Source organism: Haliotis cracherodii, unplaced genomic scaffold (assembly GCF_022045235.1).
Source record: "Haliotis cracherodii isolate W230 unplaced genomic scaffold, xgHalCrac1.p SCAF_8, whole genome shotgun sequence".
Taxonomy (NCBI): domain Eukaryota; kingdom Metazoa; phylum Mollusca; class Gastropoda; order Lepetellida; family Haliotidae; genus Haliotis; species Haliotis cracherodii.
This window is the reverse complement of record NW_027266341.1, coordinates 44,377,120-44,396,946: the sequence shown is the minus strand read 5'-3', so window position 1 is coordinate 44,396,946 and position 19,827 is coordinate 44,377,120. Positions and strand designations below refer to the sequence as shown.

General features: G+C 39.6%; 2 protein-coding genes across 5 annotated transcripts in view; one reads left to right on the top strand and one right to left on the bottom strand.

Annotated features, from left to right (window-relative positions):
* LOC139449915 (sodium/bile acid cotransporter 7-B-like) overlaps window positions 1-4,685 on the bottom strand; it is a 97,364-nt gene extending 92,679 nt beyond the window's left edge. For 3 of the 4 annotated variants that reach the window (XM_071231519.1, XM_071231521.1, XM_071231520.1), the window contains exon 1: window positions 4,491-4,685. In XM_071231519.1, the coding sequence (XP_071087620.1) occupies window positions 4,491-4,590 (100 nt within the window). In that variant the 5' untranslated portion in view covers window positions 4,591-4,685. Of the gene's footprint in view, window positions 1-2,253; window positions 3,289-4,490 lie in introns of those variants that run through there. The other variant, XM_071231522.1, reaches the window with a different exon arrangement.
* A 243-nt stretch (window positions 4,686-4,928) lies between these two features.
* The window catches only part of LOC139450248 (uncharacterized), a 32,165-nt gene continuing 17,266 nt past the window's right edge, over window positions 4,929-19,827 (top strand). The window contains exons 1-4 of the mRNA XM_071231926.1: window positions 4,929-5,015; window positions 9,157-9,292; window positions 16,891-16,982; window positions 17,794-18,021. Of these exons, the coding sequence (XP_071088027.1) occupies window positions 4,929-5,015; window positions 9,157-9,292; window positions 16,891-16,982; window positions 17,794-18,021 (543 nt within the window). The remainder of the gene's footprint in view (window positions 5,016-9,156; window positions 9,293-16,890; window positions 16,983-17,793; window positions 18,022-19,827) is intronic.

Here is a 19,827-nt window from a genome sequence, read left to right as displayed (position 1 = left end):
GATTAATTTGTATTATCACTGAATGGTCATATCAAGTGTTCTATTCCTTGTCGGTCATGTGGCCACGGACTAGACAATTTTCTATCCTGAAAAAAATAGAAAATTTGAACTTTGATTTTACTGCAAATGGTTTGAGTATAATCAAAATGATAAATGAGTTCTTTATAGGAAAACCTGTGTGAAGTGTTATAATAAACAAGGAGACAGCACCAGCATGAGCAGATTGATTATCAGTTCCCAGCTCAACTTGGGTATAATATTGATCAGTTTGCAAGATCAGAAGTTGATTCCATACATCATGTACATTGCATCATTTTTCGCATATTAGTTTTCCAGTAATATATATAGTTTATATAAACCATGTCACCAGCTTCAATTGGATGGCAGTATAAAGTACTTGTTTGGTTAATAGTTCAATAGATATAAAGTTAAGAGAGTTACCCTTCTTTGTTAATGATTTTTTAAATCTACATTGATTTATCATGGTAATATGGACTTATTTCATCTTATATGTAAAAAGGTGTTTGCATTGTATCCAAAAACAGACGCTTCCCCATCCAAAAGTTTTCCTGAATGCCCCCAAACTTTCCCATCAGAAACATATATCACCAGCTTCACAATTGACCTCATGCATGCCAAATGCAAAACACCTTTGAAACAACCCTTATTTTCAGACAACTGAACTGAATATTTTACGACGATCACTACGTCCTTGTCCTCCAAGGTTCAGGTATCCACCCATTTGTTACACACACTATTTGACACACACACACACACACAGAAACAGCTTTGGACAGTGTTGACTGCATGGCTAATCACCTTCCTCTTATTGGACTGTCAGAAGCAGAAAAACACAACACCAGAAAACAACAGAGAGTTTGGAGCATCTCTATATGTGTACTAACTCATCACTATTCAGCTCTATATTACATTATCTTTAACATTAATACAAAGAGACAAACATTATTATTCTCTCCCTCAACCTAACTTCAGTGTATGACTTATGGCATCCAGGTATTTCTCTGGTGTTTGTGTTCCTTGTTGGAGCTGTCCTTTTAGGTGCCTGATGTTATTTTTCTGTTCTCTGTAGTCACACTTCTGGCAAGGTGGTCTTAATCTGGCCATAGTGAATAAGCCAAATGACAAGTCAGCTCTTATTTACTTAGCTATGAGATCCAGGACAGTTTTTCAAAGAGTTTAAGTGTATTATTTATATCAATTCTTTTAATAACCAGTGATAACAAACCTCAGATGAGTGTGTTTATTCAGATGATGGTGTCTATTTTTGAAAAATGCAATCTAATATTTATATTTATGTCTACATGCAATTTATTCAAATTCATGTCTTACCCTTTATTGTTCACACAAAATCAATCTAAATACACACTCAATACCTCTAAAGTTTATTTACCATACTACATCACTAGTCCAGGAGTTGTGTGTAATTTGTCTTGGGAATGACAATATCAATCTGTGGGCACATGTTAGAACAAGGCATCATTAATTTATGTAACTCTGGCAGCTGACCAGCCTACATTTCAACTTTGATAAATTGATGGAACCAGGGAGCAAGCAGGTTTTGTTTGGCGCAACATGTTTTCATGTCAACATGCACCTGGTGCAAGTTATAATCTAGTACCTTAAATTGAGCCCTGCAGGCTGTGCAGCCCCCTTTTTACAGACAAATTATATCTCAGCTGCACACTCGGCCAAGTCACTTCATGACTTGAGTATTGTGAACAATCCCCCTTTTTCCAAATCCTGGGTTCATCTCTGCAATCTGATCAGTGGTTCCCCAGTGGCATGTCTCTTGTCTGAGGGAATTAGTCAATCGAAGATTGGGTTATAAATCCAGGTCTCATGTTGTGAATGTACAGGTTTTATTGTGTTGCCATAGCTGTAGACTTATGGGACTTGATATTAACAGATATACATTCCTCTTGAGGTAGTGATCATATGTCTTTCTTATGTACAGTCCTACGCCACCAGAAAATCTACCAAATATACTGATACGTTATGCTAGGACAGGGAAACAGACATAATCATTAAACAGATAACTGATTTTATCAACATCATACACCATTGTTTCAATTAGGCAAAATATGTCGAACCCTTCAAGAAAACATATAAAATTATTATCATTCATTTTTTATAACAGTCCTTTAATGTTCCATGATCATTTATGTAGGCATGTTTGATAGATCTATGTGGCAACTATCAAATCGAAACTGTGTCCATTGGTCTGCTGCTCACCCCCAGTGTTGGTTCTCAAGTACTGCATGAAACTCGTGGACTCCCTGGGCAGCTCTATCCATGCCAACACTACGGCTAGGGTAAAGAACTCTCCTCATACCAACTGGTTTCAGTGAACTAACATCATCTGACAGACAATATATTTGATCAGATGTAACCAATATTTAAATTGTTAAGTGTGCCCTTTCTGCCATCATTTCGTGCTTAAACCATAAGCGGTATCAGCTCTGATCAAACATTTTTAACCCTCTCAGTGAGATCATTTACAACAACAATTATCATCTCGGAGTTTGATTTTGACTGCATCCAAAACACAATTTTTACCTTTGAAAAAGGTAAACTTAAGAATGACTGGTTTCACTTTTGATTCAATATTCAAGTCATGTGCTTGCTCAAATGAATACTTATGTACGTCTTTCATTCCCAAGATTCTCAGTCATGAAGTCACAGGCTAACTTCTCTGTGTTGTCCCACCACTCCCCTGACACACCCTCCAAACGGTGGATTATGATGTAGTTCCTTCTGCGCTAAGCTTCGTATCTCAGAAACTGTACTTCAAGCCTCTCAAAATGGATCTGAAGTTCCTTATTTTTTTCTGTCAAATGAATTTGTTCTTCCATGAACTCTTCCCTAAAACTTCAAAACTTTGACTTCAAAGACTGTATCTCCTTCTGAACATAGAAACAATGTCTCCTGGCTCGTCATTATAACTTTCACCATTTATATACATGTATATGATAAGGGAGTTTCATTTGCTTTTCAGTTGATCCCGTCTGACTAGCAACTCTTGAGGCAGGATTCAGGGCAATGTCACAACACAGTTGTTAAAGTCTTGGTACATATGGTTTACTGATAGTTCACTGCACATGTTCTTAATTGATTTCATTTGTCATACATCCACCGTAGAATGATATCTTCCTGAACATCGCCATGTTGAGACATCAGACAGTTTAGATCAGAATAGATCAGAATAGGCAACAGTTGTATTAGTCTAGAAATAAACCCACCATTCAAAATCAACGAATCAATACACATTTCAAACGATCTGGTCATGCACACACTGAAGTTGACTTTAGTTTTATCTGTATTCAAACATAACATATGTCAGAAGGAATGGGTGCATAGTCAAAAAGAAATGCGAACATTAGTGACTTGTAGTGTAACCATATAGTTCTAGATCCCATTTGTCATTAAACAAAATATCACATGACTAACTACAGGTCGGGGTAGTCAAAGCACACAAATTACCTGTCCCAGCCCTACACTACATCGTTTTATTATTTACAGGACCCTTATGTTTCCTGTAGAGGACCTAGAAATTAATAATTGGGTGTCCCCTGGACCCGCAGTTTTGTAATCTATTCTGGATCAGACAATCCAGTAACTGATACTGTGAGCAATGATCCATGCCATAGGGGTACGATGACATAAAATCAGCCAAGTCATCAAGCCCAACTACCCAATCCATTAAGTTGCCTCTTACAACAAATATAGGCTGCCTGGGTACAATTCTAACCTGGAATCCCAGGGAGAGGAAAAAGGAAAAGGATTCAAGAGATTTGAACTTTGTTGTAATCATGTTTTGTTCGGAAATTGTTTATAAACTGTCAGACGACAGATCTTGATTTAACACATACATTTCACAACTAGTGTTCTATTGTGTTTTCAGAGAGGTTGTCGGTTGCCGGAGAGTCTTACTGTTAATGTTCATATTATGATTAAGAAATTATTTTGATAATACCTTACAATCTTTAAATAATTCTTCATCACTAAAAAAATTAATACAGAAGAAAAAGAACATCAGTCCAAAAATATTGACCATATTTTTCATGTGTTGAAGAATCATCAGTGAAATGTCATATGATGTATCTGCTGTGTTTCAAAGTTCAACAGCAGGAATTATTTTAAGAACAGTTAATGAGATTTGAAATGATATTGATTTTTTATGAGGTGTATTTTGTTTAACTCCGCACTCAGCAATCAACAATCAGGTGGCCCATACATAATCAAGTCTGGACCAAACAATCCAGTGATTGACATAATGAGCAACTGAGATATGACATGTACATCAGCCAGTCAACGAGTCTGACATAATGGCCCCATTCAGGGATGTTATATCAGTTCACCTACATGATGTCCTGGGGATTTTATTTAAGCAGGATGTGGAAGTTTATGTTTTGGTACTTATAACCACCTGTTTACAATGATATGTAAAGTGTAGAAGTGTTTTGGCCTACCTCCTTTTGCACCAATATTTGGGCTAACTTTCGCCAAAATTATCACCAGTACAATGCCTATGAGAAACCAGTTCTGAATAGCAGATCTTAACAGTGACATTATTCACACACATCCGTTTTGATGTTTTTAACACTGTTCATACTGATAAGAGAGATATGTAATATCTTCTATAACACATGGGGCGAACAACACAGACTGACCGACCCGGAACCGGAAGTACATATAACTATGTAGGAAGTTAGACTATTCGCCAAGCAAAACATAGTCCTGAAGTAATACTTTGATAGATGCATATTGGATGAAATTATGCTATCTTACATTGACCATTCCGAGAATGACAATTGTACATGCAAACCAAGATGCCGTATTTTGCAGATTACCACCACATTACGAAAACGTGTACTATTTTCATGAGCAAGTGTCTTTGTTTACATTAAATGGCGGCTACGATGAATGCAAGACGGGACAAGCACTCTACAATTTCATTCACACTGCCCATTTCATGTCAAATATGTCTCGGGAAGGTATTTACATTTACTATGTTTGAAATGTCATGTTAACAGAACCGATTCACAAGATTGTTATTCCAAGGTGGCCTGCAGTGGAATAAATACTAGATATAATGTCTGTAGGCACAGGTGTTCCAAGTTTTCTAACCCACTTTATTTCAACTTCAGCTCGAGGTTAGACATAGACGAGGTTCTCGCTAGGATAGAAGCGAGAACCTTATCTTGGTTAGGTAATAGCAAGAGCAAAGCGACCTGGTATGGTTGGTAACATGTTGGCCGAATGTAAATTGACTTCATGATTTTTCTACTGATTTCTTTTATCAATACGGTGGTATTTTCATTGGAAAGGAATTTGTTTATAGAATGTGTTCGCCATCCAATAGTATAATTGAAACTACTGGAGTAGTTCACTTTACCGGGCACACGTTTTCAGATCCAACACGCTTCACCGGCTCTGCTAATGATGTGTTAATTAGCCGATGCTCTACCACTGGACCACGGGTCTTATCATATGTAATCAGTGCTCATTTAATGGGTCATTAGAATCCCCATCAACATGCATGCGTAATTCAGTAAACAATGAATTGCACATGCGTGTGACGTCACAGTCCGCTCTCCCATTCATCTTTTCTTGAAACCACACCCGCCATTGTTTATGTCAACATGACCGACCAATGGGATTAACCGGATTAATGCTTGAAAAGGTAAGAATTTATGGCTAACCCTTGCCCAAAGCAAGCTAACCCTAAGGACCGAAAAGGGGTGTTGGATCGTAAAGACGTGTAAGTTTCCCTAAGACCGAAAACGGGTGTTGGATTGTAAAGACGTGTAAGTTTCCCTAAGACCGAGAACGGGTGTTGGATCGTAAAGATGTGTAAGTTTCCCTAAGACTGAGAACGGGCGTTGGATCGTAAAGAAGTGTAAGTTTCCCTTAGACCGAAAACAGGCGTTGGATCATGAAGCGAGAGTCACCAGAGCGTGAGGCACGGTAACGGTATAACGAGACAGCGGTGGCACTATAGTGCGGTAATTGAGCGGGTGGTAGAGCTCGGCTGCGCCCGGTAAACTGCATTGTTGCCAAAACTGCTTATATGTAGATATTGGATATTATTTAGTATTACTTAACATTTCCCCATTGCCTCTATGATCCTATAGAGTAGTTGTGTTAGAGAAAGGGTAGCTACGGGTCTGAGTCAAGACATAGCCGTTGCTAATAATTTGTTTACCGTTATGTGGCAGGATATATATTGCAAATCTATATATACGATGATTGTTGGGGCGGTTGGGTATCCTCGTGGTTAAAGTGTTCACGTGTCATGCCAAGGACCGGGTTCGATTCCCAACATGGGTACAATGTGTGAAGACCTTTTCTGGTGTTCCCCCCGGCCGTGATATTGCTGGAATATTGCTCAAAGTGGCATCAAACCATATTCATTCCGCTACTCACTCTGTGATAATTGATAGTGGCAGCTAATCGAAGTGTTCGTAAAATGTCAAGTGCTTATGTGAGAAGATTATTTTGTGGTATGTGACAACCACCCATTAGAGTTACCTCCACTTTCAGGACAAACTTCCACATTTGAGATACTTCACAAGGTAACAGTTTGATATATCCAAGAAGGCTGGCTGTACTTATATCAGGGATGTGAAATTTCTGAGGAATCTATTGATCCTTTGATGGCTAGGAATGATCCGTTGATTTACATTCATTCATCTCTTGCTGATCATGTGCATATTACATAACAGACATTTCACCTCACTTCAAACCTGGATTTAGATTGAATAATTACCCCAGACACAAGAAATGCCAAGTGGGAACCTTTATCGGGTAATCTGAGTGGTTCTAACACTAATTATTATACCTGTAATAAATCATTAACTGAGCAACAAGTGAATAACGATAAATACACAAGTGTAGGGTTATACTAGTAAAACATGGATGACAATTTTTAACAAGGAAGTAGTAATTGTATTATCCACGCCATCCGAAATCCGAAAATGCTTTCACTGCAGGGATACTTTTTTGCCTTCTTCCAGCAGTGTTTCCTGCTTGCCACATGCTAGTATTTGACCCTTTTATTGCCTTTAATCATGTTTGTGATTGTAAACCTGATCTTTTGATGTAAGTTGTTAGTTATTCAATGATCTTTTGTGGTTATTTACCGATTTCAAATTTTAGTTCTGCAAAAAACTGATTTCTGGGTTAAACTTCGCTTTTCAACTTGGGAATTAACTCAAAACAATTACTATATATATTGACTGCAGCAAGCACCAATTCATGAATTCAACTAAATTCATGGAGCTAAAGGGATTATAAATGGGAATATACATGTTTTATTTTTTGGATTCAGTAATTTTCATTATAATGGACAAAAATGCAGTGTATCGCATGTTTTTACTTTGATGCTGCACACATCCAAATGTTGCTCGTCTGAACATTATCTACAATGGGACATCTCTTACAATGAATCAATTAGGTTTTTAATGATAAAGATTAACTCATGTATTTTACAGCATAACAGGCAAAAAATGCAAACAAATGCACATATCACTATGTATAGGATAAAACACGTAGTGCTACATTCACTGGGCTACAGATACGAAGGTTGCGTGTTCGATCCTCGGGAATATAAAGAAAATATTTGTCATTTGATTTTACATTTCATTACATGTTACAATCTGAACGGAAGTTATATCAATAAAATATCCAGGACATTATATAAAATCCCTGGGATATTATAACACATTATATAACAAATATGACTCAAATATCCTATAAAATCCTGGGGATATTATATAAAATCCCAGGGACATTACAACGTCCCTGTTTATGAGATTTAACCCGACTGGAGAACAATAGGATGACGTCACCGGAGGTTTATAATATCAGGGTATTCTTTTTCATTTTATTTTCAATTTCCCAGTTGTCTTTATTCTTCGCTTAAAAACATGAGCCAGCTGGATGAAGTGGTTTGGTGTCTAATCAATGTAATATTTTGGTTGGAGAAAACTGTCAAGGAATGTCTGCTTTCACTTGCTATGTTTGGACAGATATGATTCAAAGGCCAACTCACCACCATGGCATCAGTAGCCATGCTTATCGCAGTTATGCCTGTGCCTTCCTTGTTCCTCACTAACTACCGCGATATGCTTACAATATTCCCCCCCACTTATCTGTCACATGCTTACAATATTCCCTCCCACTTATCTGTCACATGCTTACAATATTCCCTCCCACTAATCTGTCACATGCTTACAATATTCCCTCCCACTTATCTGTCACATGCTTACAATATTCCCTCCCACTTATCTGTCACATGCTTACAATATTCCCTCCCACTTATCTGTCACATGCTTACAATATTCCCTCCCACTTATCTGTCACATGCTTACAATATTCCCTCCCACTTATCTGTCACATGCTTACAATATTCCCTCCCACTTATCTGTCACATGCTTACAATATTCCCTCCCACTTATCTGTCACATGCTTACAATATTCCCTCCCACTAATCTGTCACATGCTTACAATATTCCCTCCCACTAATCTGTCACATGCTTACAATATTCCCTCCCACTTTTCTGTCACATGCTTACAATAGTCCCTCCCACTTATCTGTCACATGCTTACAATATTCCCTCCCACTTATCTGTCACATGCTTACAATATTCCCTCCCACTAATCTGTCACATGCTTACAATATTCCCTCCCACTAATCTGTCACATGCTTACAATATTCCCTCCCACTTTTCTGTCACATGCTTACAATATTCCCTCCCACTTATCTGTCACATGCTTACAATATTCCCTCCCACTTATCTGTCACATGCTTACAATATTCCCTCCCACTTATCTGTCACATGCTTACAATAGTCCCTCCCACTTATCTGTCACATGCTTACAATAGTCCCTCCCACTTATCTGTCACATGCTTACAATAGTCCCTCCCACTTATCTGTCACATGCTTACAATAGTCCCTCCCACTTATCTGTCACATGCTTACAATATTCCCTCCCACTTATCTGTCACATGCTTACAATATTCCCTCCCACTTATCTGTCACATGCTTACAATATTCCCTCCCACTTATCTGTCACAAAATGAAATGTCCGTTCAATTAGAATGAACAATAGAATTTAAATATTTTGTTGCAGGTGAAGCAGCCTGTGCTGTGTCCAAACAACCATGTTTTCTGCTCCACATGCATGGATGTCTGGCTGCAGAGAATCCAGCAGTGTCCTGCTTGCCGAACACCAGTTAACTCCAGTAACCCCATTAAACATATCAAAGGTGCAGTTGGTGTCAGAACATTTTCCTTAACAAAATGATGACAATATTCAGTTCATCCACAAATAAATCATAAGTAGACCATGTAAACAAATACTGTTCACTCTCTTTTGTAACAGTGTTGCCTCAATATAGTTAGCTGCTGATGACAATGCTATTTATCATGCTTATTCATCTCTCATCTTTCTGCATGTTTCTATTGACATGTTGAGTGAGTGAGTGAATCTTGTTTGCACTTCAGTCAGTGATACTCCATTCAATATTTGGACCAGGCAGAGTGCTAAATTTCCAGTCGTCCCATATCAGCTCTTGTGAAAAGTATGGGATGCTGGGGACCTATTCTGCCCTCAAAATTAGTGGAATTCTGATGTGGCTAGACATGTAGAGACAATACAGTGGTATGATGTCTACCAGTTGTCAGTGGTAGAGGTTATACAGTGGTATGATGTCTACCAGTTGTCAGTGGTATAATGTCTACCAGTTGTCAGTGGTAGAGGTTATACAGTGGTATGATGTCTACCAGTTGTCAGTGGTAGAGATAATACAGTGGTATGATGTCTACCTGTTGTCAGTGGTAGAGATAATACAGTGGTATGATGTCTACAAGTTGTCAGTGGTAGAGGTTATACAGTGGTATTATGTCTACCAGTTGTCAGTGGTAGAGATAATACAGTGGTATGATGTCTACCAGTTGTCAGTGGTAGAGATAATACAGTGGTATGATGTCTACCAGTTGTCAGTGGTAGGGGTTATACAGTGGTGCGATGTCTATCAGATGGTAGTGATAGAGGTTATACAGTGGTATGATGTCTATTAGATGGCAGTTGTAGAGGTTATACAGTGGTGCGATATCTACCTGTTGTCAGTGGTAGAGGTTATACAGTGGTATGATGTCTACCAGTTGTCAGTGGTAGAGGTTATACAGTGGTATGATGTCTACCAGTTGTCAGTGGTAGAGGTTATACAGTGGTGTGATGTCTATCAGATGTCAGTGGTAGACACAATACAGTGGTATGATGTCTACCAGTTGTCAGTGGTAGAGATAATACAGTGGTATGATGTCTACCAGTTGTCAGTGGTAGAGATAATACAGTGGTATGATGTCTACCAGTTGTCAGTGGTAGAGGTTATACAGTGGTATGATATCTACCTGTTGTCAGTGGTAGAGGTTATACAGTGGTATGATGTCTACCAGTTGTCAGTGGTAGAGATAATACAGTGGTATGATGTCTACCAGTTGTCAGTGGTAGAGGTTATACAGTGGTGCAATGTCTATCAGATGGTAGTGATAGAGGTTATACAGTGGTATGATGTCTATTAGATGGCAGTGGTAGAGGTTATACAGTGGTGCGATATCTACCTGTTGTCAGTGGTAGAGGTTATACAGTGGTATGATGTCTACCAGTTGTCAGTGGTAGAGATAATACAGTGGTATGATGTCTACCAGTTGTCAGTGGTAGAGGTTATACAGTGGTATGATGTTTACCAGTTGTCAGTGGTAGAGGTTATACAGTGGTATGATGTCTACCAGTTGTCAGTGGTAGAGATAAGACAGTGGTATGATGTCTACCAGTTGTCAGTGGTAGAGGTTATACAGTGGTGCGATGTCTATCAGATGGTAGTGATAGAGGTTATACAGTGGTATGATGTCTACCAGTTGTCAGTGGTAGAGATAAGACAGTGGTATGATGTCTACCAGTTGTCAGTGGTAGAGGTTATACAGTGGTGCGATGTCTATCAGATGGTAGTGATAGAGGTTATACAGTGGTATGATGTCTATTAGATGGGAGTGGTAGAGGTTATACAGTGGTGCGATATCTACCTGTTGTCAGTGGTAGAGGTTATACAGTGGTATGATGTCTACCAGTTGTCAGTGGTAGAGATAATACAGTGGTATGATGTCTACCACTTGTCAGTGGTAGAGGTTATACAGTGGTATGATGTCTACCAGTTGTCAGTGGTAGAGGTTATACAGTGGTGCGATATCTACCTGTTGTCAGTGGTAGAGGTTATACAGTGGTATGATGTCTACCAGTTGTCAGTGGTAGAGGTTATACAGTGGTATGATGTCTACCAGTTGTCAGTGGTAGAGGTTATACAGTGGTGCGATGTCTATCAGATGTCGGTGATCAAATCCATGTTACATCCACAACTAATCTGCCTGATATCACTCTGCAGGGCAGACTAGTTTTGACTATTCCAAACATGTGCTCTTCACGTCTCTCAGACGAACTCTCCGCTCCTAGGATGTTTTGTGAGCTGGTGACGTATCCTCATGTCACTTCCACAGTTGCCCTTTACCCTTTCAACACCATTTCCCGGTAGACCGTAGTCATGTCAAGATAGTTTATTATTTTATGAACCTACCTGTCATATCATTCATTTATTAAATCTATCACATTTCACAATGTCCGAAATATGTATTCCATTTGTTTTTTACTTATCCTGCATTACTCCCTAAAGCATTCACTACTTACCTTACGACAACAAGGACAGCGCAACAGCGTTGTGACCTTGATGACAACTAAGGTCACCTTCTTCACATCACTGCTTGTTGCTGTACAGCAAGGACGTGTCACAGTTTATTCTAAAATTCAGGGATGTGAAATCTCCGCAGAAAGTTACGTTTTTTTAAACGGTAGTCCTCAGGGAAAAAATCATCTTCCACGTAAAAATAAAATCAAAGTTTTAAAAAATACACACTGAAAAATATGATCGAAAACCGGACAATTGATCAGAGCTTTCAGCAGTAGGTTTTTGGACATCATACGTTTTCTATCACAAATACTTGCACTATAACGTGGGGTGGGGTGCCACACAGAAATTGTAATACTCAGTCAGATGATGGCTTGTTTTTAAGATAAAGTTGTCTAGTTTTAGCCTATAAGTGAATGAGATGTTTAACAGTTGTTCATGTGATTAGCGAGAAAACTATGAATGTTTCTTCAGCGTCCGAAAACCCATAACATGGGGATATATGTTGTATTAATGCCTTATGTTTGCAATGGAGTTTTGTATTTTTCAACAAAAGGTAAGTAAGTACAACATACAAAGTAAGTTTTTTTTGTCAATATGCTTCAACATGGGGAAAGGGTCAGACATTGCACGCTTGTGACAATTGTCCTTGTGTCTGGGGGATGGGGGTTGACGTTTATGGCAGTATTGATCCCAGACCTGGTGGGTAGCCGGGTGCGTGGAAGCTATGCCCAATTTTTTAAAAGTACTGATTTAACTTTGAAATTGTACTTCATCTACCATCTTTGTTTATTTGGCTTATTGACTTTTGCCATTGACTTATTACATTTCTTGGTGTGAATGTTGTCCAAACTGCACAAAATTGCTTAAAATGCAATCAAATGCTGGCCACCATTTTGAATTGTGTTACAATTGTTTGCCTGCCAAGGTAGTCAAATTGTTTACAATTCTCAGCCACGTATGTATAACATATTCTTGTGTTCTTAAATACCACTAGCTTTGGCATTACAGTGAGTTGAGTATTTATAAATTATTGTATACACTTTCAACTCGTTAAAAATATGTTTGCCTATAGATTATTATCAATTCTACGGCTTTCTTCCAGCCCCCGCTTCATCAAAAATTCTTTATTTGTGTAACTTATGCTTGCGCGTTATACTAATTGTCATGGAAAAAATCTTTAAAAGATTATCATCCATGTTGGTTGTCTTCCACGCCGATGTGCTTGCCAAACTATAATGTAAATAGCTTTGACATAACATTGAGTTGTGTATATAAAAATATTGTATACACTTTCAACTCATATTTTTGCTGATAGATGATTGTTCAATTCTATGGCATTCTTCCAGTACCGTTTCATCAACAATTCTTTAATTGCGTAACTTATGCTTGTGCGTTGTACTTATTGTTGTGGTAAAAAATCTCCCAAAGATCTTTATCCACGTTTTTAGGCATGCATGCAGATGTGCTCGCCAAATTCTAAATGTAATTTTTGTGTAAATCTCTCTCCAACGAGTTTTACAATAGATAGGCAGGTTACTCACAAATATATTTTGCAGTAATCCTATCGTGAGACGAGAAGAATGTCACAATCGCTGAATAGCGAAGGACATGGTTTGGTCATTACCATGCAGCCCTTATCATTGGCAGGTAATATGACGCCCGTAACTGTTACTGCAGAAGTGCACCTCCACCGAAACCAGAGGCTTTTGTGAGTATCGTAACTGCTCCTAATTTTCAGTCGCCTTAGACATCCATATCTGCGATGTCGGCGTCAGCGTCTTAATGATGGGGGTAGTGCAGGCGCAAGCCATGATTCAGTCAATACCAATTGTGTCCTAGTTACCTGTGCCAAGCAAAGCGCCTGACCACTATCCAAGCGGCTCTACAATGACATCAGCGTAAAATGTTACGCAGGCGATGCATGATCAGCTTAGCGCTGTTCCAACATATCTAGCGCAGCAGATGCACGCTCAAGTGCAAACACCATTCCTGAACCCTAATTGGACAATGATCCAAGGGCTTCTACAATGATCCAGCGCCAAGCGCAGTGTCTGCCTACCAATCCAGGCTTCAACAATGACATCTCTGAATGTTACAGTGTACCCAGCACGTAATCAGCTTAGAGCCGTCCCAACAACTTTGGCACAAGTGTTAGCGCCTACAGGCGCCTAACATATACCAAACGCCTAATGTGCTTTCTGGTACAGCATACATCTGTGGGCAGCGCTAGTACGCCAGCACGTATGGGGACATTGGCACATAACTCCTTATCCAGGCGGGTCATCAAAGCCTTTTGATAGAGGAGGCACTACGCACTGGAACAGATTAGCGCATGTACCCTATTGGGTAGCAGACCATCTCGTGTCAGTGGTGCCTTCCCCTGGTAAAGAGGTAAAATAGAGGGACACCATGAGGTCATTGGATGAAGACTTCTCCAAGCTTACATTTGCTCCGTCACTTAAGACACCAACATTGTCACTGCATGCGATGGATCAGGATCTATCAGAGGATAACCCTATCCGATGAGATCATTTCCAAACTATGCTGATTTTCCTACAGCGTCAGATTGACCACATAAGAATTCATCTTAAGGCTGCTCTGGCGGAGATTACCGTCACACGCAGACTTTAGCCCTTTCCAACTAGGACTTCAAACGCAGGCTGCAATGTCAGCCTTGGTCATCTTTTTCCCTGTTCAATGAACAGGACGCTTGGAATGACACTACGCTCAAAACTCTAGAGCACATCTCTTTTTGTCTATCCCAGCAGTCTGGCAGGTCAGGCAATGATAGGCCTAGATGCGCGTCTCTGAAGGAAGACCAGTATTCCCTTCATTGGAAAGGGTGTGGTAGAGGCAAGTCTCAAGGACAATTACATACTCATCATACTACATCACAGTTTCCGTCTACACGTAGAGGTAACCTTACCATTGACCACAGCTCAACTTGGAAAATCCAACAGACCATTCGTGTCAGTGGCGCCCTCCCCTGGTAACGGGGTAAATAAGAGGGACACCACGAGGTCATTGGAGGTCAAGGTTACATTTGCTCCTTCATTAAAGCCACCGACAATGACATGGATCATGATCTAATCAGAGGATAACTCCGATGACCGCATGAAAATTCATCTTGAGACCGCTCTAGGGGAGATTACCATCACACGCAGACTTTAGCCCGTCTCTCAAGGAAGACCAATATTCCCTTCGTAGGAAAGGGCATGGCAGAGTCAACTTGACCACTTGGTAATGGGATGTTCGACTTGGAAAATCCAACATAGACATACTGTTGGTGAAAAGAGCTGTAAAGATGGCTCACAACCCAGTCTTTACACCAGGGTTTTATTCTCACATCTGCCTGGTACCCATGAAAGACTCAGACACGATAAGAATGATCCACAACCTCTCCGCGTTCAATGAACGTTATCTGAAGCGTCCACATTATTGCCACCTCACCACATTGAAACTGCTCAGAACCAACATCAATGCCTTCGATCCTTGATCAGTCTACCCTATCCATCCCTCTGACCGCAGACTCCACAGATTCCAGTTCAATGGAGTTCCCTACCATTGGGTAGTGTTCCCATTTGGAATTTCAGTGACCCCGTGGCTATTTACAGGAGTAATGAAGCCAATAACTGTGTATCTACACCTGACGAACACTTGGTTGGAGTCATAGATAGAGGATGGTCTACTGTGTCATCAACACACGCCAACTGTTGTACGCCACCGGGAATTCACCATGCAGACATCTACTATATCAACAGGGATGGATAATCAACGAGGCGAAGTCGGAGTCAACTCCTATCGGCTTCAGTTCATAGAAAGCCTCTTCCAGACAGACCAGGATCTCCTATCAGTATCAAAGGATAGATGGAACAAGATTATACGCCTTTTGTCACCTGCTCTACACCAACCACATATGCTTTTCCAATGGCAAGTGTTGCTAGGGTTTCTCATTTCGGCACAGGACTTAACCAGCATGGACCGCTTACAACTGTGCCCAATTCAACGATTCCTGAACCCTTACATCAGGCATCAGGATCTACTCAAGGCCATCACTCTACTGGCTAAACTAAGGCCTTACCTGAATTGGTGGACTGTAGAGGTGAATGTCTTAGGAGTCTCTTTATCCGGGATATCCCTGAGTCTACACCTGTTGGTAGATGCCTCTTTTCAGGGGTGGGTGCCCACCTGTAAAGCCAGACAGCCTCAGGGCTATGGTCCCGCGCTCATCGAATGTGGCACATAAACAACTTGGAGTTGGAAGCGTTAATTCTGTCCATATCCCATTGGCAGAATCGGCTACAGTCCGCCCAACTCCCAATATCCACAGACAACAGCACTGTGGTATGGTGCCTGCGCAATCAGGGAACAACGCACTCCCACTCCCTACTTCAATAGACATTCAGGTTGTTCCATCAAGTGGATCATCTGGAACTACAGTTGATAGTTCAGTACATCTTGCCGAGAGAGAATTACCCTCACGAGTTCAGGGTGTTAGCCTTTACCATGGTTTTACACAGCAATTGTTATGTTTTTGGAGGTCCGACACAGTTTTCGTTAGTCATTATCTTCGCAATGTGGCAAAGTTTTGGCCCTCTGGTTGTAACCCAGTAGGTTACCAACCCCCGACGCAAATAATGAACTCACCCTATACAGAGCTAGCCTACTACCATGTGCAGTCGCTCAGTGTCCGCCAGTGGAAGAATATAAGAACAATCTTGCTTGTCAACACTTGCTCTATGACATAGTATGTAAAGAATTAGCTAATTAGCTATTATTTTCTTTATTATTATAGGGAATTTCTCTTTTAATAATGTTCAATCGTTTTGATATTTGAACAACCCTACCATAATGGAGTTTTTCTGAACTTTTCGCTTCATGGTTTATCGACCAACTGGTATCGTATTTCAGGGTGTGAATTATTGAAGTTTTTGTATTCTGAAGGTTTACCCACCTCCAAACTGTGTAATAGGGTTAGCCACTGAACCAGTTGGAACAACTTCTTCTTCACACAGCTCTCTCTCACTGTCAAGAACAAGAGATAAGTATCCAAATATAAAAATATATCTAGGGTTTTCAATATAGTATTTGGCTAATATTGTTATGTATTGTCTCTTTGTCAGGTGGTTTGAATCAAGTAGAGGACACTAACTTAAAGATGACCAGTCCAGATATGAGAAGAGCCAGATTTGAACTGCTTTACAAGGAATATGAGGTTGGATTCAAAAACTGCTTTGAAAGCTTCTTCCTAATAACATAACATGCATCATTTCTTTTTCACTTATCACATATATCATTATGTAGGGGACATGTAGTGAACAGGATATTGAGGTATTTTCTAATGTAACCATTTGGAAGTTTATGCTCAATAACACAGTTTATATTTTCCTGTGTATCATTCACTGTATGCATGTATAATCTAATGAACATGCTGCTGTGGAGAGACTTCTGTTTTCATGGTTATGTTTTCAGGTTATTCTTCTCTACCCATGTATTGTATGGTCTGTATAATCTAGTGTAATACTCCAGAAAAATTCATGTGAGCTCTTCCTCTGCCTCTATAATATTTCAAGGTCAAATTATCATGATTATACACATGGGGGTAAAGCAAACTCAGTGTTTAGGCAATACACCAAAGTCACTATTGGATATGTATCACCATATCTTGTTCAACCATTTCAAAATCATTGATGTTATTGATGTCATGTTAATTTATGTGTATTGATACAGAATGAAGTATATCTATATAATGAACATAAATAAGATGGTGATGCACTGTTGCATTGGTGAACTGTTTCGGCCTTACACGTGATATGTGTGTGTGTAGAAACTTACCCATGTATCAGCATCTTTATTATCTAATGTTTGTAACATGTTCCATCAGCATCATGACCATATGAGGAATACTCCAGAAATCTGTTCTTTTTTACTCCTTTTGTTCTTTGTTTTCTCCTTCTTTAGACTTGTACCGACTGAACAGTTGGTATGCAGGAAAAAGGTGAAATGTTTAAAACATTTGTTCACAGGATGAATTTGATCATCTAGAATCTGAGATGAAGCTCCTCAAAACAGAGAATGAAATCTTGAAAGACCAACTCAAGAAGGGAGGTGAGAGGTCAGGGGTCATTGAAAAGCCGGAGTTCATTCATCCAGGATCATCTGACACCAGGAGTCTACTGACACTCACCAAGAAACTACAAGATGCTCAGAAACTATATGAACATCTCAAAAATGACATGGCAAAGGTCAATGAGGTACATATCTGGCAAACTGCAAGTTTCAGCTCTCCTGGTTTGTCCATCTATCCTTACCCTTTACGCTTTCATTATCTTCTGTAAAACCACAAGCCTGTGATGATGAAACTTTGCGTGAATGATCCCAGGTACTACATTTCTGAAACTAGCTAACAAAATTCTGATCCGATTTTAACAAGGCAACTATGGCAGTCATATTGCTCACAAATTTTTAGCCCTCCTTACTGAAAGTCAAGTGAGCTTATGTCATGGCCTGATAGTCATTTCATCATTATCAGCGTCACTGGTGACAGGGAACATCTTCACCTCACACCACTGGACCAATGAAGCTGAAACTTCTTTTTCACACCAATAATCACACCTGAATTAGTGCATGAGGATCAAATTAATTTGTCAGTCCATTTCCAGAGCTTTTTATGGCCATTACTTATATTGTGAAACAGTTGGAAAAAATATATGGTGTTAAAATAATGATTTTAACTTATCCTTCATTACTCCTTAAAGGGGAAGTGTACACGCAAAAATCACTTTCTCTCTTTTTCTAAACAAAACGCAATTTTAGAATTAGTTAATATCTGTGTTTGAAAATGTAAACTCATTTTTTTTCACAGTGAAAGTAGGAAGCTCACAATAGTGTGAAAATGATATGCCGTTATGAGGCCTTCGTTTTTCGAGCTAAACAGGCCTGAGTTATCCCCCTTAGATTATGACGTAATTGGTGCCAAATCAACTGGATCCCTGTCTATTCTCAACGCAAAAGATATCAAGTACCAGTTTGCGGTAAAACAACATGGCCTATGACACACTCCGGCGCAGTGGTGACTCAGCATAACACTATGCTGTCTGGCATCTGAGACGCTAGAATCACACACCTGTTCCTACACCACGTGAAGCGGCTCTAACATAGCATGATGACGTCATAATGTTTATCAATTGGCACCAAGGACGTCATATTGCAAGGGGCATAAGCCATGGTGTTTTTGTTATGAAAATAGAACACTTGGTAAATGTGAAAAATATAAATCGTTTTAATGCAAAAAATATGTTAATTAATTGTGATATTTTTATATTTTTGTCTATGACACTACAAGGTTAATACTTTTAAAGTGGAAAAATTACAAGAAAAATAGGTTCATTTCCTTGTGAACTTGCCCTTTAATGCATTTACTGCTGTGTTTTGACAGAGAGAAGAAGCTGTGACAGGTCCAGCTGCAGAAGAAGTTGTTCCAACCAGTGGTGTAGCGATACCCACACACAGCTGCCATGTGACCTGGAAGTGGTGACGCCACATAAGAGAACATTACTGCTTTGTCTGTCAACATGGACAGACACGTGTTGTTGAGAAATAAAGCCTCTCTGCACTTGCTATTCAACCCCTGATGATAACAGGCAGAGTATCAGGGTATCTCCCTTTATCGTCCCCTAGATATAAGAAAGGAATGGCTTATACAGCGCCAAGGGGATGAAAATGATCACATTATGTCTAATAGTATGATCCTTCTGACCAAAGTAATATACATTCAGCCATCTCTACTAGATACAGTCACGATTTAATAATTCTTCCAACGACTGTTACGTTGACCTCTGATGTCAACACAGGGACTAACTAAGTACCTCCCTTCATAGTCACCTCGATATAAGACATCCAGGGAATGGATATCATCACCTTACTTTGTACAGTACGATCTTTCAGACCAAAGTTTTAGGTTTATATTCAGCTTTGTCTACTGTATACAGCTTCCACTTCCCATGACCATTAAGTCAATGCCTTGGCATTTGTTAGGGGAGCGCATTTAATTAGTCTTC